We start from the raw sequence: 22,334 nt of genomic DNA, 5'->3' as shown, positions 1-22,334 counted from the left end.
AGTGAGACAGCTAAGTAGAAGTTGAATTAAGAAATGTCTCTATTTTAGAAGAGTGGTTTGGGCTAAAGAGACATATTTAGGAGTCCTCTAATTTTAGATTTTATATAATGGCAAGACAATAGATGTAATTGCCTAGGGAGAGAAGAAATGAGGCCTTGAGAGTTCCACTTGCAGAACTCAGGTAGAAGGGAAGAATTTAGCAAAGGAAATTGGGAAAGGAGCATATTGAGGTAGGCACAAATCAAGTAGAGTGGCTATTCTTTGAAGGTTTGGCAATAGAGAGGAGCTGAGAAATGGGGTAGTAGCTGCAGGGAATTATGGAATCAAAGGAGGATTTTTAAAAGATGGAAAGTTCTAGAGCGAGTGTTTTTATGCTCATGGGAATGCTTCTTCAGTAGAGATGTAGATTGATGCAGAGGAGAAATAGCTAAACAGTGACGTCCTTGAAGTGGGGACACTATGGATCCAGATCACAGGTGGTGGAGGGGTAGCCTTTGATGAAGAGAGGCACTTCCTTAATTCTGACAGCAGGAAGGAGATGACATAAGCACAGAGATGCAGGTAGGTTTATAGATTTGGTGGTAGAAAGATGGCCTAAGTAGGTCTTTGGCCTGTTTTTGAAAATCAGGTTGCTTTTCTTTATTACAGGTATTTATATGAGCTGTTATAAATATTGTGGATACTAACTCTCTTTATGTATTGGGAATATTTCTGTGTGTTGTGGAACCCTTTAATACTCAGCCTGTTAAGTTCCCAAAACTGATTTCTCTTGAACGGTGCTTCCTTTAGTGTGACTTTTTTTTTAATACTTTTAATTACAGCAAAAATGGAAAGAGGTGGCACAAGATTGTACAAAGGCTGTTGAACTTAATCCCAAATATGTGAAAGCTCTCTTTAGACGTGCAAAAGCCCACGAGAAGCTAGACAATAAGAAGGAATGTTTAGAAGGTGAGGGTATTTTTGTGTTTACATAATGAAAATTACTAAAGGCTTTGTAGTCATTGGTAAATTTATATGAAACTCTGCTCGTGAGTAGAGAAATCACTTGTATTTAAAGGTTAGATTCTTTCCCAACTGAGAATTTGTTTTCTAGTTTAAATTGAGATTGCCTGATACTTGAGTATTATTCCTTCTCAATTATGGAATTAAATTTAGTACTAAGATTTGAAGTTTACATACTATACATTTTTAACTTGGCAGTTAATGAGCCTCAGTGTAATTCCGTGATTAAGAAATCAGAAAATAGGTGTTAGCAAGTGATAGTGTTGCTAAAATTCTGTATATTTTTAGTGATTATCCTATATAACTATGAAACAGTTTTGAAATGAATCATTAAAGGAAACATGATTTTATACCTGATTGGAAATTATGCAGTCAGTACAAAGCATCAAGTCAATTTTTCATTCTCAGTAAATACTATAAATATTATTCTGTGGCCTCTAATTGGCCATATTTGCTTCCAAAACTTCAGTTAGAATATTGGCCACTGGCTTTTAAAGTACATTTTTGTAGGTGATATGGAGCTAAACCAAAGTGTAATTCCTACAGGCTAAATCTGCTTTAAAAGCATCAATAATCAGATTTTGCCATAAATAATTTTTAAAATAACATCATTTAAAAGGAAAAAGCCATTTTATTTTTAAAGTCTAGATTACCAAGTGAGGGTGATTTAGAGAACATTTTAGAAAAATTTGAGTTTTTTGTGGTGTCGTGTGCCTTGGTGGTGGGTGGAAGGATGGTTGCTTTGTAAAAGAGGATTCTGACTTTTGAGCCAACGTTGAAGTTACTAACAGTTACCAATTAGTAGAAAAGAGGTTAAGTGAATCTTAGGAGGAATGGGATGGGGAAAAAGACATTGACATTGGCATTACCAGGTTCAGGGGAACATCCAGCAGACGGACTTGTTTGGAGGAGCAAGGATTTAGAATTTTGAGCAACTGAATTCAGAAAGAGTGGGAACAGCCAGTGTTTGAGTACTCTGAAAGGTTGAGAGTTTAGGGAACCACTGACCTTTTAAATTTGAAACCAATTTATCTTGAGCTGTGGCATAACCAGATGAAAATGGTATTTTGCAGCAGATTTAATTGAGAGCTCTGTGGCCAGATGGCTTTGGACACAAGGAATAACTCTGAGGCCTATAAAAAGAATCAGACATGAGAGAGCCACATTTCATTGATTTGGCCTTTAGGTACTGGCCAGAAGAGAATCTTCCTGGATTCCTTGTTTATTTACTTTGTAGAATGTGAGAGTGGTGAGAAACATCACAAACCATGCAGTATAGTCCCTTGGATTTCACAGGTGAGGAAAGCGAATAACCAAAGAAATGGAATGAATTCCTGAGCTTTGAATTTGATTATAGAGCTTATAAAACTAAGGTGTTGAACAGATTCAATTTATTGGAAATGAAATTGATAGCTACATCAGGCTGTCAATTTGGTTTGGCTTTCGATGGTAACATTGTGCCCATTTGATGCTGCTGATCGTCTTTGTGATAATGTTACACTTTTATCTTTTCCATCATTTCTAGATGTCACTGCTGTGTGTATACTAGAAGGGTTCCAAAATCAACAAAGCATGCTGTTAGCTGATAAAGTTCTTAAACTTCTTGGAAAAGAGAAAGCCAAAGAAAAATACAAGGTAAATCTGAGTTGATCAATAGAGGGACTTTACATTACTAAGGGTCATTTTTAATTTACACTGCTTAAACTTGGATGTGATAGTAATGGTAACAACTGAAATTAGATCTGGATTATATTCCTTTTCCTGTGATCTTGGGCTTGTGTGTCTTATCTTTTCAAAATAAGAATGTAGACTATCTCCAATATGGTATCTGGAGAATACTGAAAGAATTCATCTACATTAGGGGTCACCAAACAAGGCCTATGGCCACATCCAGTCTGCCACCTGTTTGTATAAATAATGTTTTATTGGAACACAGCACTGAGATACTGTTTTTGGCTGCTTTTAAGCTAAGACAGCAGAGTGGAGTGGTTGTGACGACTATAGGGCCTGCAAAGCCTAAAATACTTATTACTGGTCTTTTACTGGAAAAGTTTGCCAACTCTTGTCTATATCATTAAAGTTTTTAAAGCAATACTACATAAATTGACACTGGTTTTATGCAGTCTATAACAGATGACTTAATTCAAGAAACATTCATTAAATAAAACTCCATGGTGAGGATTTTAGAAGGGTAGATAGATATGGCCCTTGTCCTTACAGAATTAACAATTTACTGAGAAATCCTTAATCAGTGTAAAAGGCATAATAGGGTGAAGTGTTATGGAAGGATAGAAGTAGAGTGTCATGGGAGTACCACACAGGCTAAATATCACTGGAGATCTTCTGCTAAACTTCAGTAATATTGAGGCAATTGCTCCTTTTTTCTTTAAGAATAACTTTTCTCTTAAATTGATTTTAATAAGCTGACGTGTTTTTACTTTTGCCCTCCTGAATATTCACTGAGTTAAACAGTGAATATTTCTTCTCTGCAGGACTTTAATGTGCTAGGATATATTCTGAATCTCCACCAAGAGGAATATAGCTGTAGTTGTTCTCATGTCTTTAAACTCTGGAACCCTTTTCCCTTGAGCATTTCCTAGAACTGGGGATCCTTAAAACACTGTAAATACCACGTAATAGTCTCACAACCTTGAGAGAGCCTAGCTTCCTTGTGTATATTTATATAATATTACTGTTGACTGATTATATTGGCTGGACTTAAGGTAAGAAAATAAGATAACCCACATTTACATAGTTTCCAAATCAGTTTCCATTTACATGTATATATATATTTAAGTTATTTAAGTAATCTCTACACTCATCATAGGGCTCAAACTCACAATCCCAAGATCACTCTCCCAGCTGTGCCCCTCTACTTACATTTTTTAATCTGTTTGTATGCCACCTTTGTGGCACAAAATCTCTAGATATTTTTCACATTATTGTTTTTATTTTTACAACAACCCTGTAAGATAAATAAGGCAAGTATTGTTATTACCATTTCCGAGATGAGAAAACTGACAATGATGTGTACAAGGTTACATGGCTAATAAGTGGCAGAGCTAGAATTTGTATCTTGTTCCTTTGATACTTAAGTCCATTACTTATATTGTTTTCATTTTAAATTTGTAATTCTGTATAGTGGGTAGAGAGGTGCCTTTTCCAAACTGAAATAGTAAGCTAAAAGACATTAATGATTTACTCAGCCTTCAGTAACTGCTATTTAAAGTGGCAAATGATTACCACTGTATATTCCTATGGCAGTCTTTAGTGAAATACTGAAGTTAAGCATACTTTTCACTTGAAGTGACCATTTGATTTAAACTATTAATTTATATAATCCTAGATTAAAACATTTAATCTCTTCCACAAAAATACAGGTTTTCCCTTAGATTTCCTGTTTTTATTCTTTCCCAATCTCATTTATCCTAGATTAGGTCATTTACTTACAAAGCCAAATTCCTTTTTTTTTTTTCCTCCTCAAGTACAAAGGCATTAAATCTACCAAAATAACAGAAATGGTATTTGTTATGCATACAGTTTAAAATACCATATTTCAATTTAAAATCTTTGTGTTGAATTTTTAAGATAAAGGATCCAGATTATATGATAAGAGCCTTAAAGCTATGTTATTCCCTCTACCCTTTTTAAAACTGTATCCTAATCAGACTAAAAGGAGAAATAAAATACTTCTATAACAATGAATCAGGTTGCCATGCCAAAAAGTAGTAATTTAAACGAGAAGTGTGATTTCACTCGGACTTTCAATGGCGTTTACTGTAATGGAGATCTTCACATGAAACCCCGTGGTAAGTAGACTTAACATTACAGCACCTGCGTAAGATGTGGTCTTGAGTGGTTAATTAAGATGCTGATCTTCTAGGACAGAGACCAGAGGAAGAGCATCTTTATTTTTTTATTACATTTTTATTTTTAAGATTTGGTTTTTAAGCAATCTCTGCACCCAATGTGGGACTCGAACTTAAAACTCTAGGACTAAGAGTTGCATGCTATACTGACTTAGTCAACCAGGTGTGCTAGAAGGAGATAATTTTTAAATAACTCAGCAATGATTTGCCTCCTGTGTTCCACATTTCACCTTTAGCTTTTCGTGAGTAGTGCTAGGTTTGATTTTAATATCTTTGGATAGAATTATCATTTAATTTTTACTTATCTGAGAGAGACCACACATATCTGTTTGTCAGGGGAGGGGCACAGAGGGAGAAGGAGATATCTTAAGCAGACTCCATCCATGCTCAGCCCCAACTCAGGGCTCTGTCTCATGACCCTGAGATCATGACCTAGGCTGAAATCAAGAGTCAGACATCTAGCTGACTGCACCATCCAAGAGCCCTAGGGAGGTGTCATTTAAAACCTGCTTTGAACAGCTGGGATGGGTAGCTTTACTATTTCACTGTCTCTTGTCTTGTGGTTTGGAGCCCAATATTCTTCAGTTATTTGAGAATGAGATTCCAATTTTTACAGCAGTCATCCTCAGTGTTGTACAAATGTACCCACTTCTTTGGTCAGTGTTTTCTCATTTGGACATATTTAAACATGATTAAATTTCAGAATCGTGAACCTCTGATGCCATCTCCACAGTTTATCAAATCTTACTTCAGTTCTTTCACGGACGATATAATTTCTCAGCCCATGCTTAAAGGAGAGAAGTCTGATGAAGATAAAGACAAAGAAGGAGAAGCTTCAGAAGTTAAAGAAAAGTAAGTATATCAAGCATAATATCTACATAGTTCTACACGATATTCTCAAGAGGATTCCCACTGAGTCAAGTGGTTGACTGTTGGAATAGGGGCACTAACTTGAAAATTATCATGTAGCTCAACAGCCAGATGTTTTAGTGCAGGGAGGTTTATAAACTGTGAGGTGCTTAGGAGTACCCTGAAGAGTGATGTTCTTCAAAGTTTTTGTTTTCTGCTTGCCTAGCCATTCTTTGGGCTTCTTGTGTTTGCTTTTATAGAAAATTGAAACCAAAGTACAAGATGCTATGTTAACAACTGGAGATCAAGTGATGTGATGTAGTATATAAGTCATCCATTATCCATTATATTTATCCATTTATATTTATCAATATTGTGTTTTGCTGTAAAGGCTAGCTATTCTAAGAGAAGGTACAATATTATTTAGCAACATGACATTTTTAATGAGTTCTGAAAAAATAGAATATTGTTCCTGTAGCAAAGCATCTATAGCATATTGGAAAGTTTGAAGAAACATTGCTTTTGATCTGTATCTCCTAATTTTTCATCTGTTGTTGGCCACCATTCAAGGGAAGATACTATGCATAATTTTACTGAGATACTCAAATTTTAGTTAGTTGATACAAAGTCTTTTCAGAAAATTGTAGTTGAGAAGTAAATGTTTAAGACAATGCCAATAATTTCCTCTTCAGGTTAAGGATAGTCCTTGCTAGAAAAACTACAATGAAGTTAAAGTGCAGGGAGTATTAGAATGTAATTATAGGATAAATTAAGAGAGTTTATACGATTTTGGCTAATCTTGCTTAAGTTACTTGCCAATTTTCTCTACTCAGGATATATAACAAATGAAATGAGAAAGTGTACTTGAACTTATGGAGCCTTATATTTGTAAGACCCCTTTGAGGTCAGCTAGTATTAATTTCCTTTTCAGGTCAAAAAAAAATTCCTCTACAAGCATTCTCAATAAAAGTTACCATCTTAGATGACATGATACTTTATGTGGAAACCCAGTAGATTAGAACGCCAAAATTGGTAGAACTCATACAGGAATTTCACAACATGGCAGCATATAAAAATTGATGTACAACAATCCGTTGCATTTCTATACACTAACAATGAGACAGAAGAAAGAGGAATTAAGGAGTCAATCCATTTAAAGTTGCACCAAAAACTGTAAGACACCTAGGAATAAACCTACCCAAAGAGGTAAAGGATCTGTATTCTTAAAAACTACAGAATACTTAGGAAAGAAATTGAGGAAGACACAGAGAAATGGAAAACATTCCATGCTCATGGATTGGAAGAATAAATATCATTATAATGTCTGTTCTACCCAGAGCAATCTACAAATTCAGTGTAATCCCTATTAAAATACCATCAACATTTTCACAGACCTGGAACAAATATTCCTAAAATCTGTATGGAACTGGAGAAGACCCTAAATAGCCAGAGGAATGTTGAAAAAGATGCTGGTGGTCTCACAATGCCTGACTTCAAGGCAAGTTAGAAAGCGGTATGGTACTGGCACAAAAACAGACAAATAGGTCAGTGGAACAGAATAGAGAACCCAGAAATGGACCCTCAACTCTATGGTCAACTAATCTTGACAGAAAAGGAAAGAATATCCAATGGAAAAAGGTCTCTTCAAATAATGGTGCTGGGAAATGGACAGCCACTTGTAGAAGAATGAAACTGGGCCATTTTCTTACACTGTACACAAAGATAAATTCAAAATGGTTGAAAGACCTAAATGTGAGACAAATCCATCAAAATCCTAGAGGAGAACACAGGCAGCAACCTCTTCAACCTCAGCCGTAGCAACTTCTTGCTAGAAACATCTCTAAAGGCAAGGGAAACAAAAGCAATAATGAACTATTGGGACTTCATCAAGATAAAAAGCTTCTGCACAGTAAAGGAAACAGTCAGCAAAACTAAAAGGTAACCTACAGAATGGGAGAAGATCCTTGCCTTTTATATCAGATAAAGGGCTAGTATCCAAGATCTTTAAAGAAGTTATCAAACTCAACACCCAAAAAACAAATAGTACAAAACAAGAAATGGGCAGAAGACATGAACAGACACTTCTCCAAAGAAGACATACACATGGCCAACAGATACGTGAAAAAATGCCCAACATCACTTGGCATCAGGGAAGTACAAATCAAAATCACAATGAGATACCATCTCACACCAGTCAGAATGGCTAAAATTAACAAGACAGGAAACAACAGATGTTGGCAAGGATGCAGAGAAAAGGGAACCCTTTTACACTGTTGGTGGGAATGCAGGCTGGTGCAGCCACTCTGGAAAACAGTATGGAAAACAGCTCTAAAAATAGAGCTACCCTATGACCCAGCAATTGCACTAGTAGGTGTTTACCCTAAAGATAGAAATGTAGTGATCTGAAGGGGCACCTGCACCCCAGTGTTCATAGCAGCAGTGTCCACAATAGCCAAACTGTGGAAAGAGCTGAACTATCCATCAGGATACACACACACACACACACACACACACACACACAATGGAATATTAGCCATGAGAAAGGATGAATACTTACTATTTGCATCAATGTGGATGGAACTAGGGGGTATTATGCTGAGTGAAATAGGTCCATCAGAAAGACAATTATCGTATGGTTTCACTCATACGTGGAATATAGGAAACTGCACAGAGGATCATAGGGGAAGAGGAAAACTGAATGGAAAGTCATTGGAGAGGCAGAAAAACCATGAGAGACTCAACTGTAGGAAACAAACAGGGCTGCTGGAGGGGGTGGGGGTGGGGAGCCAGGGTAATTGGGTGATGGGCATTAAGGAGGGCACAGGATGTGATGAGCACTGAGTGTTACACACAACTGAACAATTACTGAACACTACATGAGACTAATGTATTATATATATCGAATATAAATTTTAAAAAATGATGTTGCAGTCACTGTATTTTAAAACACAGGAAAGGGTGTGTGTTTTTTAAATGTCCTACTTTTAATAGAAGAATCTTCCTTTAAATTTGCTTCTTTGAGATTTCCACCTATTCTTTCTAGGTCTGTTTTTTTAGGTGAAACAACACAACTTCTGGATGACAGCCCTTGAAATAATTTTCTGCCTCCAGTCTGCTCCTATACAGTGCGTTTTTGACAACATAGAGTGTTCTCCACCAAGCACAGATTGGGTCATGTCTCTTCCCTTGGCTTTTGTGACCTAAACTTATATCTCTTATTTCTTCATTCTATTAGTCCTAAAGTAACTGTTGAGTGACATCAGTGTGCCACACGTATGAAGGTGAATAAGACCGATCCTTGTCTGCAGATCAATCAGTCATTAGTTCATCTTTTAATATATATAAACATCAAAGCCTGGGCAGTAACTCTAGGTTTCTATTGTTGACTCTGCTGTTACTTTTTTAAACTTTCCAAGACATGGAGAAAAATTCCAGTGCACATCAGAAATCCTACTGTTCTCCCTCTCTGCACTGCCTCATTCCAGCCCTACACTGGGATGTTAAGGGGAAGTGACCAGTTGCTGAACTGTAGCATACTGAACGTGGCAAGTTTCAGTATTTGATCCTTTCTTAGTAAATAATTTCCTATGTTCACTTTTATTTTCAGTTCTGGATATTTAAGGGCCAAACAGTATATGGAAGAAGAAAACTATGATAAAATAATAAGTGAATGCTCAAAAGAGATAGATGCTCAAGGCAAATACATGGCAGAAGCATTATTACTACGAGCCACCTTCTACCTGCTTATTGGCAATGCCAATGCGGCCAAACCAGATTTAGATAAAGTCATCAGTTTGAAAGAAGCTAATGTGAAGGTACATTTAAAAATGTGTGTTAAAAATGTGAAAAAAAAAATAATGGGGCTTTTACAGGTTTTGCTGAATTTTTCACATTTCAGCCATTTTCCAAAAGTCTGTTTTTATTTTGGAAGTAACTACATGTGATGATGATTTGGTATAGTGAAAGTGAAACATAAATATCAATGATATTTATCTTTAGCAAGGAAAGGAGTTTTTTTTTCTTTTTTCTATGGCATCTGGTAACTTCAGCTTCATTTTATAGCCATTGCCTACTGTACTAGACTATAGGGGTAAGGGTGATATAGCAATGCTATAGGTAGTACTGTAAATAACATGCAGTAGGAAGTACAAGATTATAAAATGCATTTAATAAAATAAACACATTAATCTGAAAAATTTTGTTACATGAATTTAAAAACGTTCTAAAAATATATAGAGATATACTGAAATATACTGAAAGTTTTTACAGTAGTGTTGAAACGGCTTTTTATATTCCAGGTGTTCTCATGTGTGCATAATTACTCTCATAATTAAGATTTAGGGAGATCTGTGGAATTATATGAGTTTTCTAACAAGACAGAGCTTAGCTACCAATTAAAACTAAATTCCTTACTAGTTTGTTAACACCTCTGTAGTGTTTCCTCACTGAGTAAGTGAATTCTGACTTTTTTAAAGTCCAAATGAATCATTCATGTATGTTATGGAATATAAAAGTTGTTTTCAAGGCCTAAGATTTTGTTAACACACTATCTTCTTATAAACAAAAGGAGTTACAACTAAGTACTTGTTAAAAGTTCCTTTCAAAAATGAGATTTTCAAATTGAAGATAACTTTAATAATAGGATCTTCAGGGCAGCCCAGGTGGCTCAGCGGTTTAGCCCCACCTTCAGCCCAGGGCGTGATCCTGGAGACCCGGGATCCAGTCCCATGTCAGGCTCCCTGCATGGAACCTGCTTCTCCCTCTGCCTGTGTCTCTGCCTCTATCTGTCTCTTGTGTCTCATGAATAAATAAAATCTTAAAAAAAAAAAAAAAAAAAAAAAGGATCTTTAGTTTTAATTCCTACTGATTACAAATATGTTCTGTTTTATAATTGTGAGGGCATTCTTATTAGTTTCATTAAAAGAAAATTTACATGTACTTTTGCATCAAAAAAGTTTTTTGGAGAAGAAACCTATTTCTTGCTTTCATGACCATGAATTTTTGTTTTTAATGGCAAGTAGTAATGATGACTATCCTGTGCTCTGTACAAAAAATTAACTCAAAATGGATGAGAGACCTAAATCTAAGAGTTCAGACTATAAACTCGTGGAAGAAAAGATAGGAGGAAATCTTCCTTACCTTGGATTAGACAGTGATTCCTTAGATGTGGCAACAATAGAATAATCAAAACTAAAAATGTTTGTAATTAAAAGGACACCATCAAGAAAGAGAAAACACTCCCCAGAATGGGAGATAATGTTCAGTTCACAAATTATATATTTGATAAGCTGCTTATATCCAAAATATATAAAGAACTCAGTAATAGAACCCAAATTAAAAATAGGTGAAAGACTGAATAGCCTCTCTCCAAAGAATATATATAAATGGCCAATAAGAACATGAAAAGATGCTCAGCATCAGTAGTCATAGGGAAATGAAAACCAAAATCACAATGAGGTATCACTTTATACCCACCAAGATGGCTATAATCATAAAGATGGACAGTTAAAAGTATCGGTGAGAATATGGAGAAATTGGAGCTGTCACATATTGCTGGTAGAAATGTAAAATGGTAAAGTCTCTTTAGAAATTAATTTGGGAGTTCTTCAAAAAGTTAAATATATTAAAAAAAAAAAAAAAAGTTAAATATATTGAGTTACCCATATAATCCAGCAGTTCCGCTCTAAAGTATATACCCATACTCTAAAATGTATATATATGTGTATATATCAACACAAAAACTTAATACGAGTATTCATAATAGCTAAAAATGGGAGCAACTCAAATGTTCATCAACTGGTGAACAGCTAAGTTATGGTATATCTGTACAATGAAATATTATTCAGGGCAGCCCTGGTGGCGCAGCGGTTTAGTGCTGCCTACAGCCCGGGGTGTGATCCTAGGGACCCTGGATCGAGTCCCATGTCAGGCTCCCTGCATGGAGTCTGCTTCTCCCTCTGCCTGTGCCTCTGCCCCCCTCTCTTTCTCTGTGTCTCTAGGAATAAATAAATAAAATCTTTTAAAGAAAAAGAAATATTATTCAGCCATAGAAAAGAATGAAATATTGGCACATGCTATAACATAGATGAACCTTATGTTAAATGAAGGAAGCTAGACACAAAAAGGCCATACATATAATGTACAATTCCATTTATGTGAAATGTTCAGATCATATAAATCCGTAGAAATAAAAAGTAGGTTGATAGTTTCCAGGGGCTGGGGATTTGGGAGGAAATGGGGAATGACTGCTAATGTGTATGAGGTTTCTTTTGAGGGTGATGGAAATGTTTGGAATTAGTGGTGATGGTTGCACAGCTCTGTGAATATATTAAAAATGACTGACTTACAAACTTCTAAAGGATGAGCCGTTGGTGTGTGAATCAAACTTCATTAAGCTGTTAATTTTAAAAACTGTATTATGGTAATGATGAACCTTTTCTCATTTTGGTTATGTAGCTTCGAGCAAATGCTCTAATCAAAAGAGGCAGCATGTACATGCAACAGCAGCAGCCTTTGCTGTCTACTCAGGATTTTAACATGGCTGCTGACATTGATCCTCAGAATGCAGATGTTTATCACCACCGAGGACAGGTAAAGTTTATTTTCTTATCAGGAGTTCTGACCTTTGGATTGAGGAATTTGATACCATTTTTGAGAATGTGGTCAGAAGTTTCCTTGTATCACTTCTGATAGCTGTGAATAAAATATCACAGTATTTTAGTGTTTGGGTTGGCATTTATTTAGTCCCATCTTAAATATTTGTTCTTTGAATTTTGATATTTGTTTATTAAAAAAAGAGAGGAGGCTACAAATGTTGGCCTGCCAGTTCAAGTTTGTTTCTCAGGTGTTTCTGGCTTCTAGGTTTTCAATGACATTGAAACATTGATTCAACATTTTGAGTTAATGCTAGAATCAACAGGATGATTTCTGTGGGCTTCTTGCTATAAGAAAATTTTGTCCTAGACTATCCAAATAGTACCCCCCCCCCAATCGCTTCTGAATGGAGTTTTATAATATGCATATTTGTTTTTTAGTAAAGATATGTAGTGTCGATAACCATTCCCTGCTTCAGCCTCATCTGGGGAGCACATGGCTTTATAATCTGTTCAACATGGATGGCTTCCAGGCTATCCATGTAACAGAAAAGCTGAAGTTCTTTATGATGGAAGAGATTTTACCTAATATTTCTGTCTGAAGGCTGAAGTGTTGAGATAACCTCTTAAAATTCTTGACATTTTGATCCTTAAGATTGCATTTGAAAGGTAATTACTGATATCTGATCTGCTTTGAAATTTTAAAGCACAGAGATGTTCCGGTTTCTAGGAAAACAGGTTTCTTGCATAAGAGTGCAATATAAAGACTGCAATATAAAAATGGTGGGTTTCTAATGGTACTTTTGAAAAAACTGGGTGATAGTTTTTAGAATCGTTCTTAAAATGATAGGATTCTCTAGTTCAGTGTTTATAGAAGGTAAGTCTATATTGAATAATTATTACATGCATAGCATTATGCTAAACCGTGTTAGGAGCCACTGTGTACTTAACTGGTGCACCTGTTATTTTTAATTATGTGTATCTGTGATTTTTCTTTAGCTGAAAATATTACTCGATCAAGTTGAAGAAGCAGTGGCAGATTTTGATGAATGTATTAGATTAAGACCTGAGTCCGCTCTGGCACAAGCTCAGAAATGTTTTGCCTTGGTAGGTTCTCCTTTGTGTTTTCCTAAACATTTTTATTTCCCATTGATACCAAAAATAAGTATCTCATTGGCTACAAAACCATCATCTCTTTTTCCTCCAAAGGGAAACTATAAGAGAAAAACGTGAAAGTTGAGGGAACTAGAAGTGTATTTGCTAAATGAGGTACTGTTCCTGTACTCCTCTGGATGTTTTGAGTTCATCTTGATAGGTGTTTGTCCCTGATTTCCTGCTCCTCTAAACAATACTGTTCTCCTTACTTTTCTGTCATAAACTAGCACAAAAAACAAAAGCATTTTGAGGAAATAATTTTTTAATCATACTGCATAACTGGTCTCTTATGAATATTCAGAAACACAAAGCTAAAATCAGGTAAAACAAGTCCATTTCTAGTGAAATGCAGTACTTCCAGTTAACTCTGTAGCCTGAATCCTAAAAGATTTAAAGAAATTGGTCACAAGCATATTTATATTATGGATGGAAAATGTTATTAGATGAAGCTTTATAGCACCTTTAGTAAAGTGAAAATAAATTATATCAGATTTAAAACTCCCCCATTTATATGCAAAGTTAACTTCTTACAAGTTAGTATGCCTTCTAGATTATTGAACATCTTGAAATTGTATAATGGCAATGAAATCATAGTTGTAGATAGCCCATGGATCCCTGCTCCGGAGATACTTCCTTGGAACCGTTTTAGATGCAGCAAATTAGATTAGCAAATCACCTGCTTTTTCTGGAAACATTTATGTGATTTTGTGTGACTTTCGTAACATGTTAAATTCCATGAGTTTGAATTCTTGATTTGACATACCTGTTTTGATTTTTTTAAACAGTATCGCCAGGCATATACTGGAAACAACTCTTCACAAATCCAAGCAGCTATGAAAGGTTTTGAAGAGGTCATAAAGAAATTTCCAAGGTGTGCTGAAGGCTATGCACTATATGCTCAGGTAAATGTGATTTTTCATAGTTTCAGTTGGTGGTCTTTTTATTTTTTTAAGTTATCTTTTAAAGGTGGGGGCAGACCAGAAGGAAAAGGGGAGAGAGAATCTTAAGCAGGCTCCATAACCAGTGGATCCCACTGCAGGGCTTGATCTCACAAACCGAGATCATGACCGGAGCCAAAGTCAAGAGTCAGACGTTCAGCTGACTGGTCCACTCAGACACTCCTTAAAGATTTCTATTTTAAGTAATCTCTATGCCTAACATAGGGCTCGAACTCACAACCCCAAAATCAAGAGTTGCATGCTCCACTGACGCAGCCAGCCAGCCAGCTCCCCCAGTTTCCAGTCCTTTTAAAGACTTCCCTTTGCCTCTTCCCCCTGCTCATGCTTTCTCTCTCTCAAAAATAAAATCTTAAAAAAAAAAATAAAAAAAAATAAAAAAATCTTAAAAAAAAAAAAGTCCTAATATCACTGCATTGGTAAGAACTGAGATCTTAGGGTATGAAGTACAACCCAGAAATTCTTTAAATTAAGTTTGAAATGATCTTACCTCTTTGTTTATGGAATTTCTAGATAGGATGGTAATAAAAAAAAATGAAACACTAGTTGCTGGCTATACATTATTTAACTGTGAAAGCATGTAGGATATAAAATCTTGTAGACTATAGAAATTAAAATAGGACAAACACATTAGAACTATGGCATTTTTATTGAATAAGTATGCCGGGGTTTGTGCCTTATATTTGATTAGAAACAAACCAGAAAGTGACAGCACCATTCTCATCACTAAAATGAAATTCAGAAGGGTTTTAGGCAGAGATTTCTGTAAGCAGTTAAAAGAGTAAAGGCCATTGCATAGCTTTTAAAGAAACGAATACTAGGGACATTGTCTTGAGCGCTTTTTTAATTGCATTTCTCCCTGTCACAATGCTGCCTTCAGAATAGCACTAACTTTACTAGTCTAAAATTTCTATCCTTTGGCCCTTCTTTTAATTTTTACTTCAGGAGGGATGCCTGGGTAGCTCAGTGGCTGAGCATCTGTCTTTGGCTCAGGGCATGATCTTGGGGTCCTGGGATCCAGTCCCACATCAGCTCCCCGCAGGGAGCCTGCTTCTCCCTCTGCCTCTGTTTCTGTCTCTGCCTCTCTCTGTGTCGCTCATGAATAAATAAAATTTTAAAAAAGAAGTAACTTCATGAAATAATGTTACTTTATACACACAAAAATTAGATATAGTGTAACTTTTTTACTCTCTCAAGCTTGAGTTTAGATAGATACTAGCCAAGTCTCAGTGTGAACTGGTATCCGTACAACAAAGCCTTCCATTTCTGCCATGGGATTTGCCCCAAAATAGTTGACTGTAGCTGCTTTTTCTTTTATCGACATTTCTAAGGAAGGACTCTGATTTAACGCTTAACTGAATATTTTCTTCCAAATGAGTGTTCTTTTTATAGTAAGTCCCTTATGGTAAGTTATGAATAAATGACAAGTGACATGAGTATACTTGTGAGAATCTGATATTTGAATTGGCACCAGGAGTGGGGCTTTCTTTAGTCTACACTGTACCAGATCATTGGCTATTGTATGTAACCGCTTGGCAAAAAGAAAGAACAGTTAAGATTTCATATTTACAACAGTGCTTTATAAAAAAAATAAGTTGTAACATTTAACTTGGTAATGAATGGATAAATTTTAATTAGTGAACAATATACTTTTAATTGCTTAGGTTGACAGTTACCTTAATATAACAAGTATCTCCTCACATAGGCATTAACAGATCAACAACAGTTTGGTAAAGCTGATGATATGTATGATAAATGTATTGATTTGGAACCGGATAATGCCACAACATATGTTCATAAAGGGTATGTATATTTATGGTTCTCTTTGTTTCTGTAAGAAACTATTTCTTCGATGTAATAAGATGGATTTCTTCTGGTCATTAAGAAAGGAAGTGGAGGGGACTGATAGTATCAGTGAGTTAACTGACAAATTTCTTAATGCTGTAGATGCTTCATTATTAATTTTTAGAAATTTTATGTTTCATTCTTATACAGCAATTGGTAAATGTACTTTTTTAACCTTAAAGATTTCAGTTCTGAACATCCTGTCAGATGTTCTCTGTATCAAAATAAGTTTTTCCAGTTCTTATGTGAATTTGAATTACATTTTTAAAAAGCTTTATACGGGGCAGCCCGGGTGGCTCAGCGGTTTAGCGCTGCTGCCTTCAACCCAGGGCCTTGATCCTGGAGACCCGGGACCGAGTCCCACATCGGGCTCCCTGCATGGAGCCTGCTTCTCCCTCTGCCTGTGTCTCTGTCTCTGCCTCTCTCTCCTCTTCTCTTTGTGTCTCTCATGAATAAATAAATAAAATCTTAATTTAAAAAACTTTATACAAAGTAAAAAAATATAGCTTTTCAAGGTAAGTTAGTAATAAAGTCTACACCTTTGGACACTTTTTTCATAATAAAGTTGAAGGAAAAAATTAATGCTGATTATATACTATTTTAGATTGTTTTTCCTTGTAAATTCATTGAGGGCAGAAATGGAGTCATGTACTTAGATTCCTGTTGAGACTATACCACTGTCACATCTGACTGCCTTGTTGCATTTGCAGTTTACTTCAGCTTCAGTGGAAGCAAGATCTGGATAGAGGTTTGGAGCTCATCAGCAAGGCTATTGAAATTGATAATAAATGTGATTTTGCATATGAAACCATGGGAACTATTGAAGTGCAAAGGTAACCTCTTTAGTCTGTTCTTAAGAAATTTAAGGCAGCTCCATAGATAGTTATCTTCTCATTATAGATAGGTTGTTGTCAGTATCCATTAAATTCTTAATATGTCATGCATTTTGAAGGAAGCTTCCCTCAAAAACTATATGACTTTGATTTGCTTTATTTCATTTATTCACTTTAGAAGTCATATTTACAAAAGTTAAAAGTTGTTTGAGTATATGCAATAGAAAAGAAAATTTGATCTTTCTCTAATATTTACTCTTTTCACCTATATTATTTCTATTGGAGGAAAACACCCTCAGTGTGCTTAGGCAGTGCAGTGCAGCATAAGAATTCTTGCCAGAATACAGGAAGATCCAGATCCTGCTACAAATAAGCAACCAGCCAAGTAACTGGACACGTGGAAACATCATCCCTCAATTTTCTGAGCCAAAAACTCAGAAAACCCCTGAGTTTTCTTAAAAATCAAGGAGTTAGCTAAGATTTTTTGCAACTCTTACTGCTCATAACTTGTTTTGTGAAAAATATTTATCCAGAGTTGCACCTGGGAGCCACCATTAACAGGTGACAGCTGTTTATGCCATAGAATTTAGTAGTATGCTGTCTTAGTGGTATTGGCACGGACCTGAGCCTAGTACTGAAATTTGGGTGTTTCTCCAAATTTTATTTCAAAAGCTCTTTAGTCCTGTCCTTATAAAGGTAGGGATTATATGATCTTAACCAGAGAGTGTAGAAACTGATGCACAAAGTGGTTAACAAGGTTACACAGTGATCTAGTAATAGAAATAGGATATTAGCCCCATTTCACTGATGCCAAAGTAACTGATTTCCTAACAGGATCAGTTGAGATTGTCTTAGCTCAGGTCATTCAGCCACTCCTGAGTCCTCTCTCTGGTCCACAGTGGGTGGAATAGGCTGGTGACATTTGTGACAATACATGTAAACATTTATTTGCTAGTTTGTTAAAGTGAATATTCATACAATAGGATAGGATGGGATACTGGTTCTTAATCTTTTTTTGAAGAAAGCTGTAAAGTTAATCATAGACCCTGGGTTAAGAGCCCTTGATTTATGCATTTTGATGGGTTTTCTTGCTGTATTAATTATACTTTAAGAAGTCCAAACTAAATCCTGCCTTATAAACAAATGTAAATGAATCAATGAAATTGATCTTTATCCTACAGTTGAGAAAATCTACTATCTACCTAATAACCAAACATGAACTCTTAAAAATAGTTTTTTTTTTTTTTTTAAATGTCTGTCCTGTACCCATATATTGTGGGTAGGAGGTTAAGTGCAGTCACCCCAGAGGTCTGCTATTCTTAAGAGTTTAACTGCATATATATGGTAGGGACTTTACAAATACTTACTGTAAGAGCACAAGCATGTATGCATCAACCCATGGCTGGGTAATTTAAGACAACTTTTAAACAGCTCTTGGTTCTTGGTAAGTATGTAAAGCCTTAACCACATCTAGACTGTAAGAGGTCAAGTAAAGCATACTTTTTTGGCCAAGTATATTCATCCATTTACTCAAGAAACAGAAACTAATTACCTGGCATTATTCTAGATTCTGGGAATTGAGAAGTGTCCAGTTAAGGATGTAGTAAGACTATGGTAGAAACAAATATATATTCATCCAATTTGCAGAGAATGATAGTATATCAGTGGGAACACTGGGGATGGAAGGAGAAAATATTTTTGATAAGGCTGTTGTATTTGAACTGGGCCTTAGAACAGTGAAGGTTTGATTAGAGTCAGGCAGAGATGCCATAAATAATCTGAGCATTATGTGTAGGTAGGAGAGCCAGGGGACTCGGGGGAACCTGCGTAAGCAGGGTGGAGGTGCATGGGGGTAGGGTATGGTGGTAAGAAGGTGAGTTCACAAAGATGTGAAGGTAAAGCCCTTGAATACCTTTAGTGTTCTCTGAGGTATGTCCCTGCTTTCTAGAGGAGCCTTATGATGTCGTATAGAAATACACAGAACTTAGGAAGCAGACAGGATTATAATTTTATAGGTCATTTACTTTCTCTAGCCTCACTGTTCTTATCTGTAAACCAAGAGTGTAAATGGTATAATGTAAGCACATAGTATTTAATAGTAGCTAATATTCAGTGAGTGCTTTCTATGTGCTAGGCACTATTTAGTTTCTTACAAAGAAGCATTTTATTAGAGTAATTAAAACTGGGTGGTCAGAAACTTCATTGTATTCTGCGAAATGCTTGTCGGATGTGAAACATTTAAAATTGTTCTTTTAGAGGAAATATGGAGAAAGCCATTGACATGTTCAACAAAGCTATTAACCTGGCCAAATCGGAAATGGAGATGGCTCATCTATACTCACTCTGCGATGCTGCCCATGCGCAGACAGAAGTTGCAAAGAAATATGGATTAAAGCCACCAACGTTATAAAATAGGGAGAAAGAAGAATGACCCTCTTTTTAGAAGTTTACTCCCTTTTCAACTGAACCCTAAAGACACTGTCATGAACTGTGTTGAATGGTGGAACTTAGTGTTTCTGTTTGTGCTGTTGTCATTCGTTACATGTTTCATGTTTAGGTGTTGTGGGAGTGGCTGTTGAAGGAAGTTTGCAGTGTTGCAGCTTTTATTCCCTGTGCAACAAAAGCTTAGAACCTGTTAAGGGATATTAAAGTTGCAGAGTACAGATGATAATTGGCCATGCAAATAAAAACTTTGATTTGTTGATTTGGCTTTTTTTTTTTTTTTTTTTTTGGGAGTTGGGGGGTGGGTTACATTCTGGATGATTTTGTGGGTGTGTGTGGGTGTGCGTGTAATATATGAGTATTTTACAGCATGTTGGCTTTTAAATTAACATAGTAAGTGCTGTAAAACAGGTTTCTTTTAGATTCAATTAATCCCTTTTAGTTTTTTTTTTTAGAAAACAAAACGTACGTGGGGATTTTGTTTTGAAGGCAGCAAAACAGACCCTGTAAACCGCTGTCAGCATGCCTGCAGAAGGTTAGATTCAGTGGAACTTAAGCCTTTTGGCCCCGTTCAACTCCAGTGGATAATGTATGTTGTTCTTAAAAGTCCACCGCAGCTGGCTTTCATACAGTAAATCACACAGAAGCAAAATACTCTGGTGTATATGCTGGAAGACTGAAAATTAATGGGAGAGCAAACCAGGCAAGAGGTAAGATGAAATAAAATGGGTTTATAATTGCCTGTGGCTATTTTCTGTATTAGGTACACTATTAAAATAGTGTATTTTTGAAAGAAAATTCAGGCTGTTTGTATGTATAAAGATGAAGTGTGATGTGTGGCAGTGTTTACTTAGCTTAAAATTTGTAGTGAAGAAAATGTGATTAAAGGTTCCAAAAGGATAGAACTCTTGGAGCCAGAAGCATAGTACTTCCTGAGGTAATAAGTTTAGTGCTTTAACTATGGCTACGTGTGCTTAAAGAATATTAAACCAGTATTTTCAAAGGTGCTGAAGAAATGTGGAAATGCTTTTTAGTTTTGAGCTAACCTTGGTCTCGAGGGCCTGACTGCCCATTTCTAGGTCTTAGGAATATTGACAGATTTTTATCTTTACCTTTTTTACTTAGAAATCACTTTGGGTTTTGTTTTTCCAATTGTCACTTTTATAGATCATCCTTTTGTTTATATGTGGGATTTTTCTGGTGGGAGAAAGGTTGTGTTCTCAAGGCTGTCTCGGAGATATTTGGGGTTGGGAGAGGTTTATTTAAGTCTGAGTATAGTAAAAGAGCAAGCCTTCAGTTACATTTCAGGAAATGAAATCTAATTAGAGTTTATACATTTTTTGGTAGTAAAGGAGCACTGTGCCCCTCCAAGAGGGTGCTGTATACTAGTGATGTCAAAAAGGTTTTGTCTACAAATACTATCTTTTTAGAAACTGAGAAATGACCCCTTCCAAAGTCAGAGTTTGGAAAATACTGAGGAGGCTTTTAGTGGGAACAGTTTAACATAATTTAAGATGGCTTGGATAATGGAGGAACTCTGCATTTTAATTTTTAAATTATGTACCAACTATCATAACCCCTGAATACAGAAATGTTCTACATCTCTGAATAACCTCTGACTTGAAGTTTTTATTTGCATGGCTGTATTTACATTAACACTGGTATTTTCTTCTGTTCTCCCTTCCTACCCTTTGGGGTTGGGTAGAAAAACACACGAAGGAAAATTGAAGCATGTGCCATTCAATACTATCATTCCAAATCCTCATGGACTATTGCTTGTTCTGAAAAACATTTGAAACTGCACTGAAAGCTGCATCTGTCTGTATCTTTTTTTTTTTTTTGTAAATGACCTCACATGTAAATTCACCAAATAAATATTAAATTCAAGCTTTTCTATCTGTTCTTTAAACAAAAGATAGGTAGTTTATGGTTTTACTCAATACTATGATAAATGAATAATTCTCTTGTGGGCTCAAACTATTTTCATGTTTTCAAGTTAGTATATGCAGCAAAATTAAGTTTTTAGTGTGAACGGTGAACCACGTTTCCTAAGAATATTTTTCCTTCGTGGTAAAACAAAGCTCTAAGAAGAGCTAGCAGAGCCAGCTCTCTTTATTCCTGCTTATATGTGCCTTGCCCGTGCTTGCACAGCAGCCTAGAAGTTTGCCAACCAGGCCTGAGCCTTGTGACTAACGTGATCTTCAAACTGGTTTCACCAAGTTTTGATCAGTTTGCAGCCACTTTGTAGTCTTTCAGAAAGGATGCCTATCTATCCTTTATTAATTGCGATAAATAGGGAATACATCCCAAACAATAATAAGCTTTGGTTTAAAATAATTCAGATTGAATTTCCAGAGGCCTGAAAATTCTAATTCTAGATTAAACCATTCTGGCAGATCTCAGCTGTCATATTAAGGCTCTTTACAAATAGGACCATAGAGTGGTTAAACTTTTGAGTATAAAAGTAATAATTAAGACTGTCCTGGGTACACTGGGTTCTTTGCTATATTTATAAGGAAATAACATTGGGGGGGGGGGAGTAAGAATTCTAACCTCAGTCCTCTGTAAATAAAGTGACAGAACTTTAACATCTATCACAGTGTGTTAAGGCTCGATCTATTTTCAAGCCTTAACACACTGTGATAGAATAATGTCCCCTGAAAGATACCCACATCTTGATCGCTGGAACCTGTGAATGTTAATTGATGGCAAAAATGAACTTTGCCAATGGGATTCAAATAATGATCTTGACATGGGAAGATTATGCTGGATTATCTCAGTGAGCCCCAA

At 35.9% G+C, this 22,334-nt stretch overlaps 1 protein-coding gene across 3 annotated transcripts in view; it reads left to right on the top strand.

Moving 5' to 3' along the window:
* Positions 1–21,431, top strand: part of TOMM70 (translocase of outer mitochondrial membrane 70) — a 34,467-nt gene extending 13,036 nt beyond the window's left edge. For 2 of the 3 annotated variants that reach the window (XM_038582602.1, XM_038582603.1), the window contains exons 3-12: positions 822–948; positions 2,528–2,637; positions 5,575–5,723; positions 9,328–9,535; positions 12,177–12,311; positions 13,313–13,420; positions 14,254–14,370; positions 16,130–16,227; positions 16,980–17,102; positions 19,359–21,431. In XM_038582602.1, coding sequence (XP_038438530.1) covers positions 822–948; positions 2,528–2,637; positions 5,575–5,723; positions 9,328–9,535; positions 12,177–12,311; positions 13,313–13,420; positions 14,254–14,370; positions 16,130–16,227; positions 16,980–17,102; positions 19,359–19,512 — 1,329 coding nt within the window. In that variant the 3' untranslated portion in view covers positions 19,513–21,431. The remainder of the gene's footprint in view (positions 1–821; positions 949–2,527; positions 2,638–5,574; positions 5,724–9,327; positions 9,536–12,176; positions 12,312–13,312; positions 13,421–14,253; positions 14,371–16,129; positions 16,228–16,979; positions 17,103–19,358) is intronic. The other variant, XR_005383207.1, reaches the window with a different exon arrangement.
* The last annotated feature ends 903 nt before the right edge of the window (positions 21,432–22,334 follow it).

Source organism: Canis lupus, chromosome 33 (genome assembly GCF_011100685.1).
Source record: "Canis lupus familiaris isolate Mischka breed German Shepherd chromosome 33, alternate assembly UU_Cfam_GSD_1.0, whole genome shotgun sequence".
Classification (NCBI taxonomy): Eukaryota; Metazoa; Chordata; class Mammalia; order Carnivora; family Canidae; genus Canis; species Canis lupus.
The sequence above is the reverse complement of the archived record's forward strand: the minus strand, read 5'-3'. Positions and strand labels throughout refer to the sequence as shown.